This window comes from Scatophagus argus, chromosome 4 (assembly GCF_020382885.2).
Source record: "Scatophagus argus isolate fScaArg1 chromosome 4, fScaArg1.pri, whole genome shotgun sequence".
NCBI classification, from domain to species: domain Eukaryota; kingdom Metazoa; phylum Chordata; class Actinopteri; family Scatophagidae; genus Scatophagus; species Scatophagus argus.
The window spans coordinates 5,977,406-6,002,927 of NC_058496.1; the positions used below are offsets into that span (position 1 = coordinate 5,977,406).

The 25,522-nt window shown below is 41.1% G+C and overlaps 1 protein-coding gene across 2 annotated transcripts in view; it reads right to left on the reverse strand.

Annotated features, from left to right (window-relative positions):
* Window positions 1-21,219: 21,219 nt before the first annotated feature.
* LOC124058152 (GDNF family receptor alpha-2-like) overlaps window positions 21,220-25,522 on the reverse strand; it is a 47,380-nt gene continuing 43,077 nt past the window's right edge. The window contains exons 8-9 of one of the 2 annotated variants that reach the window (XR_006843218.1): window positions 22,280-22,476; window positions 21,220-22,106 (exon numbers count right to left, since the gene is read on the reverse strand). Coding sequence is in view for 1 of the 2 variants with exons in the window: in XM_046387099.1 (XP_046243055.1) it covers window positions 22,339-22,476 (138 nt within the window). In the remaining variant the exon portion in view is untranslated. Of the gene's footprint in view, window positions 22,477-25,522 lie in introns of both variants that reach the window. The other variant, XM_046387099.1, reaches the window with a different exon arrangement.

A 25,522-nucleotide genomic window follows, 5' to 3' on the forward strand; every position in this document is an offset into this window, starting at 1 on the left:
AAACAAAAGCCCCTCTGACCTTGAAATGCTAAATTGTTCACTGTAGGGAAAACCTGCATGGTTCTTTGAACAGCTTGTGGTGTCACAGTAATTTACAAAAGTCAAGGCTGATGCTCGCCTGCTGTGTGCAGATGCTCGTAGTACAATTGTATTTAAAGGACGTTTAAATACTGAAAAGTTGAAAACTCTGCAAGAGCTGAAAGATGTGGGGGTGATGCTGCACTTCTATGACACAGAGCCTTCACTCATGAAAGGGATGCTGCATTCGGGTATCTGGGACAGTTATTTTAAGAAGTGTACTCTTTAGCAGGTCATGACAGCTCCCGTGGTTTGTCACATGCTACAGATATAGTGCTGAGCTGCAGTAACTCCCACAAAAAATTGTAAAAAATACACAAGATATGTGATGTCAATTATATTTGACATATTTCCATCAATAAAAGGAGTTCTCTGCTGCGAAAAGAGCTGCCTTTGCTACTTTCATCCTCCACACTCTCTTTATGATCTCCTCTCTCCTGTGTGGTTTTTTTCTCTGTACATTAAGTTGCAGTGCAGATCAAAGCTAAACATGCCTGCACAGGTGCCCTATACTTACCCATTCACCTTGTCACCGGTGTAATGAACAGTAATTCATGATCCCCACAGGTCTCAACACATACATTACTGGACACAGGTGTGATTGTGCTGCAACTAGGAGGTTGTGCAATGGGCAAGTTATTGTCCATACACATTTCTTCCTTTTATTAATTCCATAGCAGAATCATAAGAATATTTAAAAACAGCGGAGCCAGTTACTTTAGAGAATCACAGGGTGGGATATATACAGATGAGCACACTTAATTCATGCCTGAAACACCTGTAACAACCGGCTTTGAGTACAATACCATTTATTTCCCTTGAATTGCTGTGTATAGCGTAACATTTAAATAAAGCCCCTCACTGCTCCCTATTATTTCACCAGTTTAAAAGCAATGGTTTGTTCAGTAAGGGCTGTGCTGAAAGTAAAGAACATGATTGTCAGTTTTCTGCAAAGAAAAAAAAATAAGTTGAAAGCATTTCATTCAGAGCTGACGTGTCCTCAAACACAGAGATGATTTAACTTTGAAATTCAGCCTGCATATTAAAAGTAGGAAAAACTTGGGACTGCTTTAGAAACTTTGGATTCAGAGTGCTCAACTACGTACAAACAGCAGATAATTCATTGTGACACTAAAATTAAACTAGTTTACATCACGTGCCTTACTTACATACAAACATAGCTAAACACATCAGGACAGCTCCACTTAGCAAATCACACATACTCAAATCTGTGGGACGTGCCAGTGCCACCCAGGCTCACTCCTGTTTGGAGTTGCCAGACTGTGAGCCCCGACTGATTCTATCGTTTGTCTGCTTTCTCATCCAGTCAAACAGCCACAACCTTCCTTCAAGTCTGCTTGGAGGTGACTTACCTCCATTACTGTCTTCCTGCCCACACAGTCCCAGTTACTGCCGGTGCTGCTCTGTTTCCCAAAGCTGTTGGACAAACCACTTTCAGCCGGATACTTGCTGGTACTGCTGGTGTGGAGAGAAAAAGAGATGTCTGCCTTTTGTTGTTGTTGTTGTTGTTGTTGTTGTTGTTGTTGTTGCTGCTGATCTCTCTACGTTCCCCCTCTCACCCCTCTTCAACACCTGATATGGTGCAATCAGTCCATCCCATCTCCCATATACTGAACACTGTCACATTCCTCCATAAACATGCTCTTTCTCCCCTCCTTCTCTTTACAGTGTATCCTTGTTGCCTCCCTTCTGAACTCCCTCCCACTCTCTCCTTCACTGTGAACATCCAACACTCCCTCTCTCCCTCCCTCCCCCTGCTGCTTGCCTCATCCACCGCTCACATCCACCTCTCACTTTAGTTGTGCATAAGGTTGTTTTATTTTGTCTTTAGTATTTTCACCCTTTCATCGCCTGTTCCCTGCCCATCTCTCTTTAACTGTCTCCTCACTCTCTTTTCCTGGCATTATGCCAAGCGGCTCTGCTATTCATTTTAAGTCACTTCACTACAGCACATGTCTGCCCACACTTTCAAACCATGTACAACTAAATATTTGTCAGTTCGAGCGCGTGCAGCCACAAAAGTTCCTTGAGTCTTGTGTCCATTTGTGTGACTCTGTGAACCTGTGCAGCCTATATGTGCATCTATGTGCACCTGTAAGTAAGTCAGTAAGTGGCTGCTGGGCTGATGACTCATCCACACTCTTGCCCACCATGCTGCTGTAGATTTAACCTGCTTCACTGCTCCAACTGGATCCATTGGCACTCAGATGCACAGGAAGCCCGGGGCAGATCTGTTGTGTGCTGGTTTATTTATGTATTAGATTGAATAAATGATCAGGTTGGTAGTGCACAGGTTATAACCCCACACTCTTGGCAGAAAATACATTTTATATGCAAGTACTTTTCCCCCCATCTCTCTATTTTGCCTTTCTCAGTCCATCCTTCTCCTGTGCATGTGTCTTCCTGTCTTTCTTGTTCTTGTTATCTTGCTCGTTCTTCTCTCTTTCCTCTTTTGCAGCCTCCCCTCCTTTCTCATTTTTAATCCTTTGCCCAAAAACCCTGCTGCATCAGAACTAGAAGCATCAAAACTTCCAGTCTCACACACACCACACCACAGTTAATGTAATATTTTTTGTTTGTTTGTTTTAAGATCATTTTCTGGCTGTGAATAATATTCCTCTTTGCTGTCTGGGCATGTTGGTTGGAGATATCATGTCTGTTGCAGGCTTCCTTCAGTGTTCCTGGTGTGCCAATTTGTCTTGAAATGATATTCTCCCCTTTAGTAATCAGTGGCCAGGAGCACAGTCAGGGACATTGCCTTTACACTCAGTGGGTGCCAAAGATGGCTATATCTCTGTGTAACTGTGCGTTTGGGCGCTCAATATCCCCTGTTTTCTTCTTCTTCTTCTTTTTTTTTTTTTTTTTGAAACTTGTGTTATAGCTGACCACCTCCAGGTTATTCATGTGTGTGTCAGTGGGTGTGATAATGACAAAACGGCTGTCTGTTATAGTGATAAAGCACACCAGTCAGCATGTCATTGTCTGCACTTTGAATGCCCTAAATCTGACAAGTATCCTGTTTGCCCTCACATAAGCATCTGGCTGTGTGTGCATGAGTGGATGTGTGGGCAGAGAGGACTGTGCATTTGGGATTGTTTGTGTGTATGTGTGTCCATGTGAACATGCAATTTCATGGTTTTATCTCAGAGGCCTGCGTGCTTTGACAGAGTCTGCTTTTATACCTCAGTCCGAAGATAACAATGATTTTGAGCTGGGCTGTTAAAAATAGTTATTTATTATTCATGCACCTCAGCACCATTTTGCTAATGAATGTGTGTGTATGTGTGGTTCTTTGTGTATTTACACTGTCATCTTCTTGTAGGTCTCTAAAGATTGAATTACACGAAAACAATTAAGAAATGCTTGTATTTTTAGTGAATGAATGGGTACGATTACTCATGTGAGTTTTGTGTTCGGTGTTTTCTGCACTTGAAGGAGCAGCTCAGGCTGTCAGACAGGGAATGGACTGCAGCAATTGATTGGATTTTATGTCAAATTTGCTCTTCCAGAACGTGCCTCCTTTTCTTGGCCCGGCCCCATCTCCCTGCTTATCTTCACCCCCCCCCACACACACACACACAAATAAACACATGGAGGAGGATCAATATCTTGTTGAATAAAAAGGCCCAGCATAATGTTGTTGACCCAGCTGGCCCAAGAAACTGACCCGAATCAATGTTGGGTGGCTGGAGGCTGGACACAGCTGGGTTGAATACACACACACACACACACAGAAAAAGAGTCATTACATGAGTACATACGTGTAGTCATCACCTTAAATACACATAGTAGCATATCCACATGCATTAGTACCCTTGGGATTACAGTGAATCAGTGCTTTAACAAGCACAGAGAAAGCTGCACACACAGACACACACAGACATAAACACAAACCGAGTTCAAAATCCAATTTCTTATGTAAGCCTGCTCCATGCTTGCACATATGCCTGTTTTGGCAGACTGGAGGCAGCTGAAAGTGAATCCATGATCAAACTATATTACACTGGAGATTAAATAGACGCTGTCGAGTCACAATAGTACCACGTGTGGAGCAAACATGTAGAGAAGATGCATGATTCTGAGCAGCTATACATATTGAAAGATTGGTAAGAATGTCTAATGAAGGCCCTGTTGGACTGAAACATCGAAATTAAAGTTGTTGTTTTGCAAGCAGCAGGGTATCACAGTATTTTAACAAATCAGTTTGAGCTTTTTCATGCCATATAAAATGAGATAAAAGGAAAGTAAAACAATCCTATTTGATTAAAGCAAAGCATGATGCTATTTAAGTGCACTTACATGCCTGCGCACATTTTAGGTTTACTATAATTTCTTGGACAGAATAAGCAGCGATTTTTAAAATATTAATTATTCCAGAATACATTTAAAGCAGTTTAAATTTGGACCCTTCATCTATACTCCCTACTACTTTAACACAACCATTATCTCTGAGGAGTCATTTTTGTGGGGAAATATTTCCAAGAGAGAATAAAGTACCATTTCCCAAGATAAAATCAAAGTCCTTTGTGGGAGGACTTCATAATGCTAATCGGCTGAAATAAATGAAAGCCAAACCTCTTCACCACAGGAAACTGCTACTCTTTTGGGTCGTAAACAGGTAGCAGTGACATTGACGCTCCAGTTTAATTACCGTGAACTACTCCCCAGTGCTCCTTCTATCTCACTAATAGCATTTCCACTGCTGTCTGAAATGGTTTGTGGGTACTACACAAGGCCCTCCATCATTTAAACTGTCTATTTGGGGCACATTCACACTTCCAGAGGTAGAATCAGTCAGCCCCTCTGAAAAAATTAAGTATGCATTTGTCTGATGTAGGTGCCGCTGCACTAACAAGCTGGATGGCCTTCGGTAATCCTCGGGCCTTGGTCTTTTCTTTCTTTCTGAAGTGCTTCTCTCTCTTTTTCCATCCCCTGTCAAGGCTGGCAGCTCCGTTGTGTATCGGCATGTTCACCTGGGGCCAAGCAGAAGGGCAGGTAGAGATAATATTGACAGAAGTTGTAGTCAGACACAGATAAATGATGTCACCCTGGAAAAGGCAGAAGTGGAGAGAAAAAAATGCACAGTAAGTATAAGGAGGGATGAAAAAGAGCTGGAATTTGAGTAAGAAAAGAGGCTCAAGAGGACGAGGCGAGGTGTGAGTGCACAGAAGTGAGGCTTGAGCTAAGGCTTTATTGATTTTGTTGGCTTTGTCTGTCACAGCCTCAGAGGACACAGTTGGCCTGTGATGTATAGCTGCTTCACCCTCTGCCGCTGCAGCGGGGGACACGAGTCAGGGAGTCAGGCACCACAGGGACCCTGGTTATGCTGCTGGTACAGCTGAGGCAGGGCAACCCTCCGAGTCCCGTATATCAAAACTCCACTGAGAGCAGGTGTGAACCAGGAAGAGCAAGGGAGAGACATTCACCTGCTTGTTGACCTGTAAGAGCACGACTTCGTGCCGAACTTGATAAATCTCCAGCGCTCACTGCCAGACAGCAGAAAACAGAAAACTTGTCATCAATAAATAAAACCCATACACAGATTTGAGTTTTCCCCTGGCGTAAACACCTACAACTTGTCCTGCCCCTTGCAAGAGATGAAGTGAGGCTATGCACACACACACAGATGCTCACACTTCAAAGCAGTGATGGCTGTCTCTCTCTGTGCAAGGCAATTTGCTCTCCCCAAGATCTCTCTTACCGGCAGCATATAAATAAGCCTGGCACCGAGCAGCCAGAGAGCACAGTAACAACCTGTCAGGTTAGATGAGGACAATGAAGTTGTCTGTCCGTCCCACACACCTGATGAGTGGCACAAGTTGAGAGCAGTGTACACGTAACACCCTCAGATGCCGATGTTGTCACCGAGACACGCTCACAAACACATACGGGGGTTATTAGTATTGATTAATGTACCTCGCTTAACTCTGCTAAGCCACAGTTTGATGAGTCTTTAATTCATCAACATTCTCTCCTTGTTGAAGGTGTTGGGCACAGTGCCAGGGCAAGTATTGTCTTCAGAAGCGTAGAAGAGGATAAAAGCGTAGGGCCAAACATGTTCAGATCTGCTCATCAATAAACATCCTGACCCCTCAGAAATGTGTGGAAGTGAGAGGTGGACTGCAGGATGGCGATGCCTCTGTATGGAGCTGTGGTTTCACCCTCATTTTACCTCTCAGACTAGATTTGCACATAATCCTACTAAGCTGTGGGGTTAATAGAAGAACTGTAGCTGATGATTTAAGTTGTTGATGCAGGGGCACAGGGGCACAGGGTGACTGTGCCCATACGCAGTACAGATGGATCACTGCCAAAGTCACCCTGATCCAGACGTTTTGCCCCCCAGGGGTTACGTGCGTAATATAAATTTCACAAATTAAGCCATCCATCTCTCCCCGTGGTTAACACTTCACAGGCTGACAACAGTTAACTGCTCTGAGAAGTCTTAAGCATCTGGTAATAGGGATTATATGGAGTGTAACTAAGCTATAAATTGTAGCAAGGTACACGTCCATGTAGCGTGAACAGAATAGCAGAACACACCAAACACCTCCTCCCTCCAAAATCTGTTTGCTTCGTAGAGCACATTCAGGTTATGTTAGCTTGAGATGATCATTTTATTGGTGTTTGTAGTTTTGTCTAAAGATTGATGGTGTAATATATGTAAATTAGCTGACTTTTGGGCCTCACGCCAGCTCTCAACAAGTGTCTCAATTGAATCATGAAAATAGCAGTCTGTAAGCCAGTAGTTATTACTTTACAAAGAGGCCAAGCTGGTGAAAAATGGCTTTAACTATCATATAATTAAGCCTCTGTGAACACTAGCACAGCACTAAACAAATGTGTTAATACTTGCTACACTAATTAAAACTCAGGCCTCGCTGCACTAATGCACTTATAAAAATCCTGCTGCAGACATAATACCAGCTTGTGATTGCACTTTATTCATACTGCTATTTTATCCGTCTTTTATTCTGTGCCACAAACTGCTCATGAGCTGGTACCTTAAAATAACCCAACTTCACATAACCCATTTTTCCTCAGGCACTTTGTCAGTCCTGATCTTTCCTGATCACTTAATCCTTTTTAGCATGGCTAAAGTAACTAAGGTGTGTTGACAGTATGGGGCTGAACCACACAAACCAGCTCCTTAATGTGTGAAAGAAAAGGAAAATATGGAGCCATTGCAAACCTATAGTTGTAATGTTACTGAATGGAAAGAAGTTTCTTATCTGCTTCACAAGGGGGCACTGTTGCCATTCACTTCATAAACCAAGGTCTCCTCAGACATTACGTTTCATTTTCTCTTCCTTCTAGATGATATCATACATGAAATGAAATTATGTTATTCCTTATAAGCAGGAGGGCAGTATTAACAACAGCCTCCCTAAATTCTCTCCTTGGTTAAAATTAGCTGACTGATCCAGGGGGCAGTCCCTCCATTGTGCTTGCCGCATACTGGGTCCGTGTTAATTTCCTATCTCAGTGGTGAGGCAGTCATTATCTGAGGATGGGCATCTACAATGGATAATTATCCTGGGAAAAGGATTTCAAACTGTGGAGAAAATACTGCTTTCAGCAAGGGGGCCTGAATGCACAAAAACACTGGCTAGCAGTTAGTCACTGCCATTACGTCTTTCTGTCTGCCTTTTTCCAAATGCCCAGTTGTGATTTGGACCAAACCTCCAACAAAACAAATTTAAAATCACTCCCTTTTCCCTCACCCCCCTCCATAATTCTATATTTATTGCTGTTTTAAATCTCATTTCCAAATGAGCTTGCTGGCTGGAGAGGCCAGATAATAGAGTGTGTAATTTGACTGGACCACTAAGCAGAACAGGAGAGTGGACACAAACACCGGTGAACACAGGTGCATACAGACAAACTCGCAAATAAACCGAGATGAAAATAAAAGTTGAAGCTGTGTAGCTGTGTAGGAGTGTGGCGTGTTTCACTCACTGTTGAGTTGATATCGGTAATTACTTTCTTTTGTTTCAAAGGCAGATTTTTGGGAGTGGGTAGGTTGTTTCAAAACATCTCCTCCTCGGCGAGAAAGCATAGTTAAGTTGGACATCAAACACTCTCAGAGAGAGTCCATTTATCAGCACAGACACTCTCATTTTCATATACTGACTTATAATTTTGATGAATAGGAAGGGCACTCGACCCTGATAAGAATCCCCTTCTACTGTCAATCATTTTATCACAAGTGGGAAGATAAATTACTCGACATAATGTCATGTCAATGTTATCTCTACCTCTAACATGCAGATCAATACCACGGCCAATTTCTTTGTGTTTGAAAGGATTCCATTGTAATTGTTCAAACTAAGACTGGCTGGCAAAAGTTTAAACAGATCCTGGATCAGAAGCTGTCTGACCCTACAGTTTGGGGAGTTCAATTCCCTCATATGCCCTATGAACTAAAGTGCTATTTTATTCCATGGTGGCCCTTATTTCCTGTTGGAAAAATTCCTTTAGAGATTGAATCACTGCTCTGTTATTCTGCATGGTAAACTCATAAGCTCAATCATACCAAAAGGACATTATTAATGACTTGGAGCAGCTTCACACACAAATATACACACTGCACGCTGCTTCCCTGACTCAGTGGTGATGGACCCTAGCAGGCAAGTGAGGAAGAAGCCAGAATTTAAAAAAATACATTAGACCCTAATAATATTATATTCTACCAGCAGATAAGGGTTAAATACAATAAACAGGAATTTTCTATGGATCAGGCATAAGCAGATGACAACACTGTGGTCTGATTTGTTTCTGGTGAACTGGTTTAGTTCAATATAATTGGCGGTGCGGTCTGCAGAACACAGGTGATTTACAGATAAGTGGGTCTGCATGGGGCCTGGTTCAAGCTAATGCTCAGCCACTAACGTCAGCAGTTGGTCTCCTTTTCGTTTCAACTCATTAGACGTGTGTGTGTGTGTGTGTGTGTGTGTGTGTGTGTGTGCAATTCTTAGAACAAGTCTTGCAAGTCTCTGTAAATTCTGAAATGAAAATATCAGACCTTGGCTTTGCTCACTTGTTATTGTAACTTGCAGAGAAGAGACAGTGAGTGAAAGTAAATATCATAATAAATTTTAAGTTCTGTCACGCTAAACCTGTCACTGTCACTTGAATACCATAGTTTGGGGTGTTGGGATTTTTTTCCTGTTCGTTACCTCCTCACAGTTTCAATCCCTTTCCCAAAGATGTATCACTATTCCTGCATCAGTGGACTGAATGTCCCAGTTGGCTAGAGATTAAAATAAAGATACCCACAAGAAAGACAGTTCTGGCCAACAGTTTTGCAATCTGATTATGTCTCATATAGTTTGTACCAAAACATTTACAGCCTCCGTGTTAGAGTTCTTGTCCTCAGAATAGCATCAGCAGTAGTCTAACGTTGCCACGCTTTTACTCTGTAATATATTCAGATGTACCCACATTTTAAAGGCTATTTAGTCACTTAAATGAATCATTTAGATCAGAAGGCCAAAAAGGAGTATGAAAGGTTTTTGAATACGTTGGCCTTGGTTATTGTGGTTTGCAGAGTATTAGCTGTGAAAATGTTTGAATGTTAAACAGAAGGAGTCTTAATGCTGCTGTCTGGGGGAAAAAATCTTCCTTTAAAATCAAAGCACAACAGCACTCTTGTTGACAGGAAGCATTTGGAGGAAGCTTTTCTATGAGAACAAATCATCAGCATTCTGTTTGTCCATTATTGTCTTATTGTCTTCCACCATTAGCTCTAAGCATCAACAAGCAGCCTTCTTCTCTTTCAGCATACTTGACCTCCTCAATTAATCACCCCTCCTCTCTCCTTTTTCCATGAAATGTTTACTGTCTTCCTCTCTCTCTCTCTCTCTGTATCTCTCTCTTTCTGTCCGGCTCTACATATCTCTATCATCTCTCTCCATCTCATGGAGTCTCCAGTGATGTCTTGGTAAATGATGGAACAGCCATGACGTCTTTTCTGATAAAGGAGTGTAGGTTTCTTGGACTACATTGATCCATTTCATTATGAATGTTGCCATGCGGTTGTTCCGTTTTAACTTGAAAGAAACCTTTATTAGCCTTCTTGCAGGGATTAAATTAAAGATACCTACAACCGACAACAATACAACAACCCAACACATTTATGTTTTAACAAATTTAGAAGAAATACAATGTGCTGCAAATGAAAAACATTCTTATTAAGTGTTTATTAAAGGTATTCTGTTCTGCCATCCAACCAGCTATACAAAAGACTGCAAAAGGAGTGCCTCTGACTTATTATTTAGCACCATCATCAGTACTTTATTGTCAGTTGTAGCTACAAAGTGCAGCACTTGGTATATGGATGTGCTGTATCAGTATTCACCAAGAAACTGCTGTAGTGGGAGAAAGAGAGCACAGAAAACTGACTTGGTGAAAAAAAAAAAAAAATCTTCAGCCAGGTTTGTGGTTTCTCACTTTTTTGAGTCTTTTTTTTCCTCTTGGCCTCTTCTCCCCCCTCCATCTCCCTTTTGCTCTCTCTCGCCAATACTCCGCTACATACACACATACATATACCTCACACATCCACCCCCCTCTTCTCACCGTTATCTGTAAGACATCGCCTCCTCCTCCTTTCATTTTTCCTCTGTTTCCCCAACTCTCGTTATTTCTCACCTTCCACGTCTCTTCTTCCTGCACCTTTCCTCCCTGCACTCTCCCTCCTTTCGTTTCTTTCGCTCTCTCTCTCTCTCTCACTCTATCTATCTGAGCCCTGATGTGTGGCTGTAAGAAGAGGTGTTTTGACCTGACATTGGGTTTGTTCAGCACGTCCATCTACAGCTGCTGGAGGCCCTGTGGGGTCCTTGGGGGTCGGGGTTTGTTGATTGTGGAGTCCGGTTCCCCAGCCAATATGCTCATTTGGAATACAAACCTGGAGCTGACTTCTGAAGAGGGAGGGAGACAGGGACAGGGTGAAGAGGCGGGTGGGGTGGGGGGTTGTACACTTCCTCTTCTTCCATCCATTCATCCCTCCCATCCTCTCTTCACGACCCCCCCCCCCCTTTTTTTCCCTCCCTCTCTATGCCTCAATGCATACATAAAGCACACAGACTCGGGGTAGTACAACGGCCCTGGGCAAAGACCTAAAAATACAAGCTTCAACACACCCTTACACACACACGCACACGCTCATGCATGCACACACACAGGCACTTGTGATATCACTCTGCGATTCCCAGAGCTGCTCTCCACCATTGCACTGAGCTTTGTATGATTTTCACCTTTACTCAGACTTTTCTTTCCACTAAATAAATCTCTGTCCACACTTTCACTGTAGTTTTTGATCTGAGCCCAACACTGCTGTGCTTTTAGCTGCACCGCAAATTAGACATTGACGTCTTTTAGATGTCAAAATCTTTCTTCTATCTTTAAGTTAATTAATGCAACTTAGAAGCTCTGCATCACAAGAGTTTCTAATTTATTAGCTGCTGATGCTGGCCCGTCTAATATTCATTATAATAATGCATTTTTGTCGATACTTTTCGATAAGATGAAATGTCACCTCAGTCATGATGAGTGACCAGTAACGGCCACTTCAGTCCAACAACAAGTCCAGACCTGTAAGTTTTCCACCTTCTTTTTGTTGTGCGGCACACTTAAATATTTATAATTCATTAATATTATTGGCAGTTGGTTATGATATGACTGTTAACACCAGAAAATAAATAAGACCACCGCCACAGTTGCAGCAGATTTGCTGGAGCAGCAAAATACTCTGTTTTACGGTAATTGATGAAGCGGTCATGTACAGTATTTCATGCGGTGAGTAATTTTCTAATTGGTCGAGGGGTAGTGAGTTGTTGTGCAGCCCTGCAGCACCCTCAGCGAGGAGAAACACTGGCTCATCAAAGAGAAAGAAAAAAGGGAGGAAGGAATGTGATGAATTGTGAATCTCCGTGAGATATGCAGCATGAACTGATTCTCTGAAGTTTCAAAATCTTTTTTTTTTTCTTTTCTGAATACTTCTCAACAGATGCACACTGCTGGACTGCTTGCTGCATCTTTTCTCCTCCTTCTTCTTCTTCTTCTTTTTTACCTTGTAATAATAGTGTTTTACTGAGGATGGTCTTCAGAGTTTTTCCCCAGTGTTTGGGTCTCATGCTGCACTCCTGCTGGGATATGTACAGTTCATGTAAATATGATTACAAGTGTGGTTATGCAGCGTTTGCATGTCCACAGAGAAATTCCTATACTGGTCCCCTCAACACAGACGTATAGAGTGAATGCATTTGCATAATAGGTTTTCACACTTTCCAGTCTCCTGTATGAATGATGCTTTAGATGATGAAGTTGTGGGATTATATAAAGAATATGTTGAAATGTTACATCATGGAAAATGTTGGCACAGGAAAAAATGCCGATCACCAAAGGAGAATAGAAAGTACAATAAGCAGTGTTTCAAAGGGTTTGCTGAAAACAATTCCTTCCTCCCACCTCATCTAGGAAATACTGCAATCATGCAATCAAAATCCAAAAAAAAACAGATTGTAAAAGCCAAGTGAAATTGACAAAACAATTGTTAGTGTATTGCTGGGTGTTTTGTGTCATCCGCAGGAGTTGTCTTGATAGGTCATCTGTTCCTAACTTCAAATATTCAAGCAGTGTGAAAAAACAAGGTTTATTTTATTTATTTATTTGTTAGGAGCTCCTGTAATCCAAGAATCCTTCCATATTGTTTAAATCAGAACAGAACAGCAGAATGATGAATCTTTGACTATGTGTACGTCACAAACATGTAAACGCACTGGGCCTGGAGGTGCAAGAGTAATGACAGGCAGTCCAAACAGTCTGTCATCATCTGTGCCTTTGTGGGTCTGAGTGGGTCCTTTAGCCCAGGCCCTGCAAAGTATATTGGTAGCATTATAGCATAGCGGTCCTCAATTTATCAATAAAAGAACCAATGTGTCACTCTGGCAAACACACAGCCAGCATTTGCATTCAAGATAACGAGACCTGTCATGTGAATTTTATACTCTGTCTCCTCGCTCTGTTTGTGTTGTCCCTCTTTCTTGCTCTCTTGCCTTTCGTTTTTCCTCCCTTTGGAAATTTTGGATGAAAGCTCCTCTCGTGGTCAGGATGGCTCTTCATGGACTCCACTGTAATTATTCAGATTCCACTCAAGAGCGTTACTGATAAATTATTCATAAATTTGCTTTGCATTATACCATTTCTTTTATTCTTTTCTCTATTTCATTCCATTACGACTACATGCCCGCTCTCCTCCTATAATGCCACTTGCAGAACTCTTTCCACTGACCACCTTTTGTTGAATGCTGCCTACATCAACTGCTGCTACCAACTATGGTTCTAGTTTCCACTCCTGCGTGCTTTATTCTGCCTTCTCCTTTTGCAAGAAAATGTTTTCAACCAAACTGAGCTCCTGTTTCAGTTCCCAGCATCCTTCCAAGAATGAAAACAGTATTAAAATACGGCATGAACGAATTGTTGACACACCAATCCGCAGAGGGTAAACAATACCAACAGTGTGAGCAGCAGTATAAGCCCCGTGTGCTGGATTCCACACAGCGCTGTGTATTGAGTGTGTGTATATGTGTGGCCTCCACAGGACAGCTGTGGCTGTACAATAAGGGCCAAGCTCACAGCTGTGAGAGAGAGGGAGAGACAGAGAGACAGAGATCTGATCGCCAAATCCAATAAGAGGTGTAGAATTTCATTACAGATGTTCAGCTTGGATATGACGGCTCCATCAATAACAACCCCACATGTGAGAGGCAGAGGGATGAGCATGACGCAGTCAGAGTCGTGCAGCCATGGCAGAATCTATCGGATTGTCTCACAGTGCCACTGGCTTGAGTCCTCTTCTCCCTCCTTCCTGCATTTTCTCTCCAACACCTCTTTGTTCTTGCTGATGCCTCGCTTTCATTCCCTCTGTCCCCCTCTCTTGCTTTCACCTTCACTTTTTTTTTATTTTTGCCTTGACAATAGAAATGTCCAGTCTTTCTTCAATGGAGCAAGGAATTACATCTCAAGTGGTCTGGTACAATACTGCTGTCCACTCCCTTCGCCAGACAACGAAGATGTTTGCTTAAAAAGATATATGGCCCTTGTTTTGATTTCCAATTACTGTCTCTCTCTCTGTCTGTCTCTATGTTTCTCTTCTCTTCACTGAAACAATTTTCACCTGTCAAACAGAGTAAAATAAGTAACACTGTTTCTCACAGAGCAACAGCAGACGCAGCTTAACAATCAATTAAAATAACAACATCATCAAATGGAAAAAGAAAGACTTTTCTTTGTTCTTTTCAGGAAAATCAATGCACATGTGTTCTTCTCATTTACTGCGTGTTAACATGAGAGGATGTACAGTCCCTTATTGGCTGTTTTCCAGTAACATACGGTATATACAGAATCTCTCACTTCCAGTTCACTCTTAATGGACCTGACATGGCACAACACTTCAGTCCATTGAAGATACTTAAACTCGTCTACAAAGGTCTGATGAAGGTTGGACCAAGTGAACTGGACACCCAAGGAAAGCAGAGTCTGGCAGTGTTGTTATCCCTCCTGTTTTGTCTTTATTTCAACAGTTTGTTGAATTAACTGAAAGGTCTCATAAGAACTCTTCTCACTCCATTTAACTTTGTCAAATGCATCAGACATTTGCTCTTTTCAGGCTAAAATATCTGAATTCCAGCAGTTCTTTCAAAACCAAAAATTTCATAGGCCTTCTGAACACCTGGCTATAAAAGAGGTACTTTTCATTATCTCAGACGTTCGTTATCTCATGAATGACCCCCAAATAGACACGATTTCTCAGACTTTGATTAAAATATTTCTCAGGTATGACAAGAACTGGAGAAATTAAACAGAAATATGTTAGGTTTCAGGTTTTTCAAGCTTATTAAGGTATGCTAAAAAACTAAAACTAAACTAAACTAAACTAAAATAAAAAGATCATACTGCAGATTGATTCAATTTGCCTTTCAAATTCACTGTAAATATTTGTGCACATCCATGTATGATGGCATGAAAAGAGGTAGTTGATTCTGCACAGGTTTCCTCCTGTTGTCTCAGCAGCTAAATTACTGTCTTTCTATTAACTTTTAGAAGAGATGATACATACAAAGGTATACTATATAGACAAAAGTATTGGGACAGAGTTGCGAGTAGAGTTGGCCCTCCCTTTGCAGCTATGACAGCTTCCACTCTTCTGGGAAGATTTTCTGGAGTGTTTCTGTGGGAAGTTTGTGCCCATTCATGCAGTAGAGCATTTGTGAGGTCAGACACTGATGTTGGACCAAAAGGCCTGGCTCACAAACTCCGTTCCAGTTCATCCCAAAGGTGTTGGATGGGGTTGAGGTCAGGGCTCTGTGTGGGCCAGTCAAGTTCTTCCACACCAAACTCATCCAACCATGTCTTTATGGAGCTTTGCTTTGTGCACTGGAGCACAGTCATGCTGGAATAGAAAAGGGCCTTCCCCAAACTGTTGACACAAAGTTTGAAGCATAGAATTGTCCAAAATGTCTTGGTATGCTGAAGCATTAAGATTTCCCTTCTCACCCTGACTTCAATAATAAATGGGTCTGTCCCAATATTTTTGCATATAAGAGAAGACAAAAATGGAAATAAATAAAAGTAAAAAACATTTTGAAAAAATACCTGAATACATGTGGACTGGGCCTATGAACTGGTGGATTTGCACCCCCCCACAGTAAATCAGTGGAAAATTGTTTACAAAATAAACATACAAAAGAGTATAAGAAACTGGTGACACAACTAGTACCAAGTTATGTTCTCCTTTCTCACCCCTCTTTCTTATGTTTCACATCTCGATCTTCTTTTATTTATGTAAGAAAAGAATAAAGTCTCTAGGGAGTTTATAGCACTACAGTCCATCCAGAGAAAGCTCGACCCACCGCAGCTGCACGTCTCTCTAATCACTTTAATTCCCTACAACTGCCATTATTGCATTGCAAATCAATCAACCAGAGGGGATTTTTCACATAATAGTAAAATATTAACACCTTTTGTGGAACAAATGAAAGCACTAAGTAGATAATTTGCCTTACCGCTTGTGACAAAAACCTCCATACATTTGGTGGCATTAAACTAATATTTCATCTCATAAGGATGTATACTACAAACAACAATACGAGCAGTCCATTTCTTTGACTTTATTTATCTGCTGCTCTTTCTTTTTCCATTTTTTCCCCCTTGTGATTTATTTTCACGGTGTATTACAGTGCTAAGGATACATGCTGTGGCTGGGATTTTTCTGCACAGACACTGACAGAACTATCATTCTCAGCTCATATCACAGCAGTTTTGAGAACCATTAGTGCATGCCATACATATTTATCAAGAATCAACACATCCAGGCTGCGTATCAAACTCGATAAACAGCAGTTTGTATCCGACATCCAGTTCTGTCAAGCATGAAAGTGATATATTTTTAAGCTGTAACTCACACGAAAATATTTTACAGGCAGATTTTTTTTTGGCTGTCAGCAGGCAGCCTACTACACTTTTCTCTTGCATGACGACACAAGCCACATTATCAACTTATTACAAGAGTTTACATCAGTTCCTGTGGTAATCTTCAAACGAAGGCTGCGATACATAGATGTATCACATACAGCAGTTCTCACACAAAATTCATTGGCGCCTTACCTAACACAGGCTAAGGGGTCCAATTGCATCAGCTTACAATTGCAGTGGAGAAGAGAAGAAGAGAGCCCAACAGAAACAGGTGGGTAAGCACAGAAAGGAATGATGGGACGGCAACGGGAGCCGTCTGTGATTGGAGCGTTCCTAGCCCGTGTAAACCTTTCTTCTCTCTCCTCCATGTGCAGAGTGTTGATAAGAGACATCATCCCACTGACTCATTAATCAACTGTGAAATGTACAGCTACCTGCCGCTTTCTTATTCCCGAGCCCCCAAAACCCCTTTGCGTCTCCTCTTCTACCCGTCTGTAAAGAGAAGAAACAAACTGGACTCCGTAAGGAAAAAAAAAAAAAAGCTCTCCCAGCAAATTTCCTGTGTCGAGATGTTTTAAAACTCCTTTCCAGTCATATTTGCATGCACACACGGAGACGAGCTTGAACAACACACTGTGTTCTTAAACACAGGAATGTGAGAACGTGAGGGCAAAAGCAGCAGCCACCACTTTATAGTTTGTCTGACAGATGCATTTCTGTGTCAGTAGCTTAAATTATGATCTTCTTGCCAGATAATCATATCATTTTGGCTTTACATCTACCGTCTAAACTCAGGTATCACTGCTCACTTTTCCCTCCCGTAAAAGTACTTTATTCTGGCTCTTTCCAAGCAACCCCATCCCCTCGCACCAGTGATATCTGCCATAAAATCCCTGAAACATTTCTAAATTGTTCTGTGTGTTGTGTAGGTCTCCTGCATATACATTGTGTTAAGCCATGAGAGAAGTGCTGATCTGCTGTCTTTTTTCTTTTTCTTTTTTTTCCCACCTCAAACTCAGACTCACTCTGGGGAGATTTGAATTTTGATCAGTTCATTTGCATTTCCTACATGTCAAAACCCTTAATTTATCTGCCAGTTCTGATCGCCTTTATGGGAAGCTGACTATATAATCGCTCTCACTTCATCATCAGTTTTTCTGAAAAGTAAGCAACAAACTGACCAAATCAACTTTTGATTAATAGGCAGGGAGGTATAGACAGCATTGTTCTGGTGACAGCTGCGTAAACAGGAAGCCCAGAGAGCTTTTAGCCACAGATTTTTTTGAGTTGAGCAGAGCTTTAAACACACAGTTCACTTTCATGTTGCATTTATGGAACAGAATATACTGCTAACGTTGTGATGAAGAACTCCATTCGGTTCCACGAAAAGTGAGAGCCAAAACAAAAAATAAATAAATAAATAAAAATTTATGTTGTCAAAAGGGTTGAACGTGAAGCGTCAGTCAGTGACTTCTCACAGAACATAACCCAGAAACATCACCAGACTCTTGTTATCATGCAGGCACAAATGCTGCCGTCTGTTTGCATTTTACTTTCTCCCAGTGACAAACTGGGGGCTGTAGGCTCTACTAACTTCTAAATTATCCAGGTGGAGGAGGGCCCACATGTCAAACTGGACAATACATTGTAAGCTGAGGTACGCTATGTTTTTAATTCAATATGACGATGAAAGTGTAGAAAAGTAACAAGGTTTTCAAGCTATAAAAAGGTCCCATGTCTGTGCTGAAGAAACAATCCTGAGCACTGGGTTGTGTCTGTGATGGGCTCTGCACTATATTATGGCTGTATTGCATTATGGACTACTGGGGCTGCTGGAGAACTGGCAGCTCTGTTTCATCTTTGATGGATTTTTTCCCCTCTGAAATTGTTTAATGTTCATGTAAGATGTTTTCTGAATCTCAAACACCAAGCCTTGCTTTTGCTGTTTATGTTATACGTATATTTAAGAGAAATCATCAGACAGATTTGTTCTGCACACCAGATCATCTCTAACGAGGTTTTCAAAGTGGGAGATGGGAGGAGTTTTACAGAAAGTTCATTGAATAGAAATGAAAAAACATTACATTAGTTATTACATTGGTGATCAAAGGAGATCAAATAGAATAGCCCAATAGAGATAGTTCATAGATATAGTGGTTTTGAAGAATTTTACTGATTTTCCCGCTTCCCCAGAGTCAGAAACTAATAAATGCCTTACAGGACGGACCTTTTTTTTTATGAATTTGGTGTAGTCTGAAGTTATGTCAACCAGCAATATTAGGCTGACTTAGGCTCAGCTTTTGAATGTGGGATCAAATAACACAAACATGATCCCACAGGCATCTAGCAGCTTGCAAACTTTTACAGCAGTACATTATAATTCGAAAGTGTTGGTGCATTGCCAGAGATAGTATCTCATAAAAGATGCTAGAGGTGTGTGCAGGTTGTAGACAGCCAGCAAAATGTAACATAACGTAATGCTAATGAATTATCTATCATTTTATCTTTTAAAACACTTTGGTACCTTGAAGTGATGACTGACATCACAAGTGTGTGATTATTTGTTGTAGGACCGGTGAAAAATCCACAAAGTGGAGACGTCTTTCCTTTTCACCTCACATTGTCACTCTTGTCTTTTTTTACATTCGAAATGATGACGAGACTGAACCCAAACACCAAACGTGGTGTCACTGTTCAAATGTGTTGAATGTGGAGCATATGATGAAAAATCATACGTATCATATTTGACTGTTTGACATTTTATATTCTCAGAAGCCCAGAGCTGTGAACCCAACATTTCAGATCACTGTAATTTCTTCCAGACCTGACCGCGCTGTTCACGGTGCTACCACAGTTAACAATAACACACTGAGCAGAGTTTAATTTTACATCTGTTCCTGGTAAAAAGTGTATACCATTTTCTAAATCAGCCCGGTAACATAACGATGTTTGGTTCAGTAGCATGTATTTACAAGGCTTGGCACCATAGTTGATGTGCTGCCTGAAGACATAAACATTTTGGTGGAAACACTGATTGTGCGTCCGTGAAAGTCAACATTCATTCAGTACATGGAAACAAAACGTATATATATATAGGTATATACAGAGTCAGCCATGTATACACACACCAGGAAAAGAAAAACATGCATAAATAATTAATTTGTATAAGTACTACCATACAAATAGATACCTCTTTCGAAGTTTAATCAAATTACGATACCACTGTGTACTGTTGTACAATGTTTTTACTGATGTGTGTATACATTATTTTGGCTGACTTTGTATATATATAAAGACCTAATATTATTCAGTCTACCTGTTCTTGTTTGAAAATATACTACAGTACAGAATAAATTGAATTAATATAATAAGTCCTTTTAATAAGGGACACTGTTGATTGGTGGAGGACATCATAGTTCAAAACAGGGAAATCTGAAATCTTCCCACAGATGTTTTTCTTAAAGGATTGTTTAAGATTTTTAATATGACACTCACATGTCCATATGTGCACTGAAAAGCTTGTGAAGACATCTCTTGAATGTCAATATTTTGTTTTTATTGTATATTTTGCCTTCAGTAGTTATTGCTATACTTATTCGGTTCTGAGATGCTGAACGGTTGAATTTCCCCTTATCTTATCTTATAGCACAACTCCAACATAGGGGACAAAGTCCATAGACTTTGTTCCATGCAAAAATCAGGTGTGTGGATGGATGAGCACCTGGGGGATGAGGTCTTTCAAAATAAGAGTATTGAGGGTATGTAATTCCGTTTCTGTGCTTGTGTTCCTTGACTGCATTCACTTGTTGAGCTGCAGAGGGGGGATAGTCACACATATATGGAAAACCTTCGAAAGATTCAGCTAACTCAGGCTGCTCGAGTTTTTGCTGATATAAGCTGTAGCTGAAATTGGACTGTGTTTTGCTCCCCATTTTTTATAGTGGAGTCAGACTTGGATGGGATAACTTCAGCAGTCTGGACAGGAGGTTTGAATGATTATTGCAAGAAAAAAAAAATACTCCAAAAATCTGAAACAATCCTTTAAGAAGCAGATTCTTGTCCAATGATTGAATAAAACTGCTGCTTTCTTTCCAGGATTTAGATTGAAGATTTACACCAGTTTAAATCTCATATCTATCTGCTCAATATGAAGATCAGATATTCACAATGTTTCATTTTTGCTATTCAGTTTTGGCATAAACAAGCAACACGGCCTGATAGGCAGCTTTGGATGTGCTGGTAGGCAGATTCTGTTACTTTTGGACAGAGTTGTGTTATGGACTTTTAAAGTGACAACTTTAACGATATCTTATATACGTACTGTACATCTGTGAAAGAATTTTTGACGGAATATGGCACCGTCAAAATATTTTATGAAAAGAGAAATTACAAACTCTGTCCTTACTCTAAAAAAAAAAAAACAAAACAAGAAAACAAAACAAAAAAACCCCCTGCAGTTAATTACACTATGCATCATAACCTCTGCTCTCTGAGGGGGCAGAATGAACTCCCACACTGGCAATTTGAACTGCTCTTTATAAGCTACTTTTCTCCTTCATGTAAACACAGATACACACACACACACACACACGCTGCAATAACTGTCCACACACACTCAGTAAACACAGTATGATACTCACACACAGGTTATGGCTTTCCAAGCAGTTTGAGCTCGTTTAATCTCATCCCTGTATACATTCTTTGTGATCAAACCTTTATAGACAAATATAAACGCAGATAATGAAGGCCTTCCATTTGGAGCAATACAGAGCCGTCTTAGCATACAGTAAAGTCCATTCAAGATACTGAAGATATCATTCTGCAGAATGAAAGGAAATTGTTGTTTATATACATGAGACAGAAATATACACATGTGCAGGTGGACATACGGCGTACACCCACAGTCATCAACAACAACATCTCAAAAGACCAAAGAATCGTTAACTGGTAACGTTGCTGTCTTTAGTTATTTTTGCCACCTGCTGAAAAAGTATACGGTAGCACCAAATGAAAGAGCTGTACGGTAGATTGATTATGGTCACGGATACTATACCAACACTTAGAACACTGAGTAGGCTTTACAGTTTAGAGTTTACACTTGTGTTGAAAGAGACAGAATGTAATCATCCCCCGTCCCCGCCCCTAAATTTGTGGTCTGTTCATCCAAGAGAAGATTAAGTCGAGAACCAATTCAAGACAAAAAAGTGTGACTGACAGCAGAAATATGTCTCTTTCTCTCTCTCTCTCTTCTCTCATACTGCCCCATTTACCTCTTACTCACTCCTTTTCTCTCCGCAACAATTTCTTTAGTGCCAATCCTGTCTTTTTTCTTTTTTCTTTTTTTTTTAATTAAGTTGCTCATTCCCGTTCTCCCTGTGAGAAATGTGCAAGTCTTTGACAGGATCAGCTTCTGTCCTCCAGGTTTTTTGTGTCACAGTCAGAGGGAGTGTCGTTCCCAGAGAACAGCCTTCAATGTCCTCTCCTGTCAAGGGTCCCTTTTAAAGCCATGTGCTTCATCACAGTTGTGGTCCGCCCTAACAATACATCAAATGAACAACACAATTCACAATTGTAAAATTTCAATATTTTCAGCCTCTTTCTTCGCTTTGTTTTTTTTTTTTTTTCCTTCCTTCACAAATGCCATTTATGCCTGGAGATCAACTGCCCAGAGATTCAGCCTTCTTAATATCAGTCTCATAAATAACACCTTCTGCTTTTGGGATCAGCTTGTGGGTGGATGACCTCTTTTTTCTCCTCCTGGCGCTTCTATAAGGCATGCTGGGCCAGGACCAGAGCCAAAGCCAGGCCAAGAACCAGAGCCCAGACACTGGCACGCAGACAAGCGGAGTGATCCTCTGGCAGATCCTGGGCTTTGCCCCGGCCGCCGTCTCTTGGTTCAGGATACTGGGCACACAGAGGGAGAGAGACGTGTAAAGGTTAGACATGACTCAGTAACTCGTGCTGCTTTCTTGTTCCGGTATTTGATGAGGGAAAGGAAGGTGAGGAAGGGCAGGGTCAGAGCTGAGAGGAAGAGAAAACAGGAGTCAGAAAGTCAGAGTGAGAGTGAGAGATGACATGTATCCGTGGCAGAACCACTTTGGCGCTGACATTAAGTGTTTGATCCACCAAATGTTTTGATATGTGAAGTATATTTCAATTCCCCGCTGCTTAGTATGCTCTCTGCTTCTTAAACAAGTTGGCAACAAAGGAAAGGCTTCTTGTGAGGACTTTTTCTCCTGTTTTTTTTTTTTTTTTAACTCTTTTAGGTTGTGCCAGCAAGTCTCTAAACAGTTTTTAAAGCTATCATTACCAACTTTATTTACAAGGAAAACATAATACACCAGCCAAATACACACTACAGAAGCCAGCAGCAGCTGTGGATTTCTTTCAATATTTCATAACGCATAAATTACAGTAAGCTGAACAAAACACTGGCAAGACCCCTCGTATGCAGTTTGACTTTGCACAATCAGAGCACTACAATTTCTATTCTTACACGCAAGGAACAAAAAATGGCGAAATGTGAGAAAGTCATGCAGTTTACCCACGTTATTACAGAGAGCAATGGGAACACATCAGTCCAGATATTAAACTCTATGGCCTCCAGAGTTCCACTGTTGTATCCACACTGCAATGGCCTTATTACATGCTTTTCCATAAAATTGTAAGCATTTTGAATATTTTTTCAATTTTCTGCAATTCTTGTAACACAAAGCATAACCATTTGCCTCCAAGTTAAAGCAGTCTTGCTCAATTTGCGGAGGCACCATTTTCAGTCCAGCACAGCAATACAGAGACACATCATAAGGAACATGAAACATTTTCTTCTCCTCCTCCTCCTCCTCCTCCTCAACCACCACCATCCCCTTAACTCGCCTTCACCAGTGTAACCTTTGCAGAGATTGCACTTTGGTCCATTTCCCTGTACACAGAAAAAAACATCTCCTCAGATATTATCTACCAGCACCTCATCTTCCAACAGAACAAGGCAACATATAAATGAGAAACTAAATGAGAGAGGAAACAGTGTTGAGTTATATTCACAGGACAGGCACATTTTTCTCCTGTAAAAGGAAAAGAGAAAGAGAGAGTGAGGGAGAGAAAGAAGAGGAATCCAAAATAGCTGCAGTTATCACAGCACCTGGGCTTGTGCACACTCCATGCTCTATAAAGAAATGGTTAAATGACATTTGCCAAAAAAAGGAGGGAAAAAAGCTATGGGTAGCTTGACAATGCACCAAACACATCCGTGACCAGCCAATTAATTAGCAAGGGCAGTGATGTGTGGCAGCAGCCTGTTGACATGAGTCCAGATCTCTAGCTGCAGCCAATATCCACACATATACTCAGGCTTGTGAGAAGGTACACACACACATAAACACACGACGAACAGCACAAACAAATGCATTCACTGGGAGGAAATACAGACAGTTTTCAAAACGCACACTCATTTACACACGCTTTAGCACATGCACAAAGAGACACAGAGGATGGAAGACCTTTACAAGCATTTATTTTTTAAACAGTTGATAAGGATGCATTCCACTTGTCACTGAACAGGTTAATACACATTTACACAGCCAGCAATTTCACTATCAAGCAGCACATGGTCAAATTTACAGTGAAACGGAGCCGCATCTCCCAAGTTATTTATCGGGCAGCCCTGAGTTGCGAAGGTTCTGTCCACAATCAATTTCAATCAACTGAGCTGAAAATCAACACACGACAGTGTTACATGGGAATAAAGACAACAGCTTCCCAATGATTAGGAGACTGTGAGGTTGTCCTCACATACGGAAGCTGATTTTACTGACAACAAACAGGAAACTCAAAATGTAACAAAAACAGTTAAACAAGTTCTTGTTCAAGAATGTGTTAAGTGAGGACATTACAATTCAGGTCAGGATTACATTTACAGGACACACAAAATCCATCTTATCTGTGAGACCCACACCAGCCCTGAGAATAAAGATACACAATTTCCTTCATCAGACTCTATAGAACCATCTTAATATATGGGAAGAATGATTGTTTTTTTTTTCTCCATGTAAACAATGCGGGACATTATGATGGCTACCCCACTGACTTACAAGGCTCAAAGGACTAAGCTTCAGCCCACATGTTTACTGAGTGAGCATGGGATAAAGCCCACAACCACTGGCAGTGACATTTTGAATAATTATGCATCTAAATTAGCTGAAAATGCTCTTTAAGAGAGCAGTATGACTGACATTAACAGGCTTAGTCATGGACTGCATATTCTCCTATGGCCTACTCATTCTTCTCCAGCTGTGCTTCATATAGGCTATCCTTTGGTGTCATGGCTGTTTGTCATCCATCCACGCATCCATCCATCCATCACAAACCTAATGTATTCTGTCACCCAGAGTATTTGCTCACATGTGTGCATGGTACTGTAGGACCTGCGCTGGCTGCCATAAGATTTACAGACTTGGACAGTCAGTCTTCTGCCAAGAGGACTCATACCATAACAACACTCCCCCAATTTATCTGCCAGGGAAGTTTGACAAGTTTTAATTGCCAGGCATAGTCGTCTGAGAACACGGGGCCGCCCAAAATGTCCCTACCAGCTCCCTCTCTAATTATAAACTTCCTGCTTGAGTAATCACACGTCTTATTGTTTCCTAATTACCATTTTTACAATAAATTAAACACCACGCTGCAGTGAGACAGGCACCGAGTGGTGCATCAATACTGACACTCACAACCTTTGGAGAGAGCAGTTCCACTACATTCTTACCCCCCTCCCCCCATCCTCTCCTTCTCTCCCTCTCTCACCCACCTTTCCCAAACATTATACACTGTTATTGTTATCGGTGGTGTTCGTTCATTAATTCTCCCCTTCACAACATTTTTAAGGTTTTAATGTGGTGTCTTCCCAACAATGGGGATTTCTGCGTAAAGGACAATGCTGCATGACTCGGGCGCA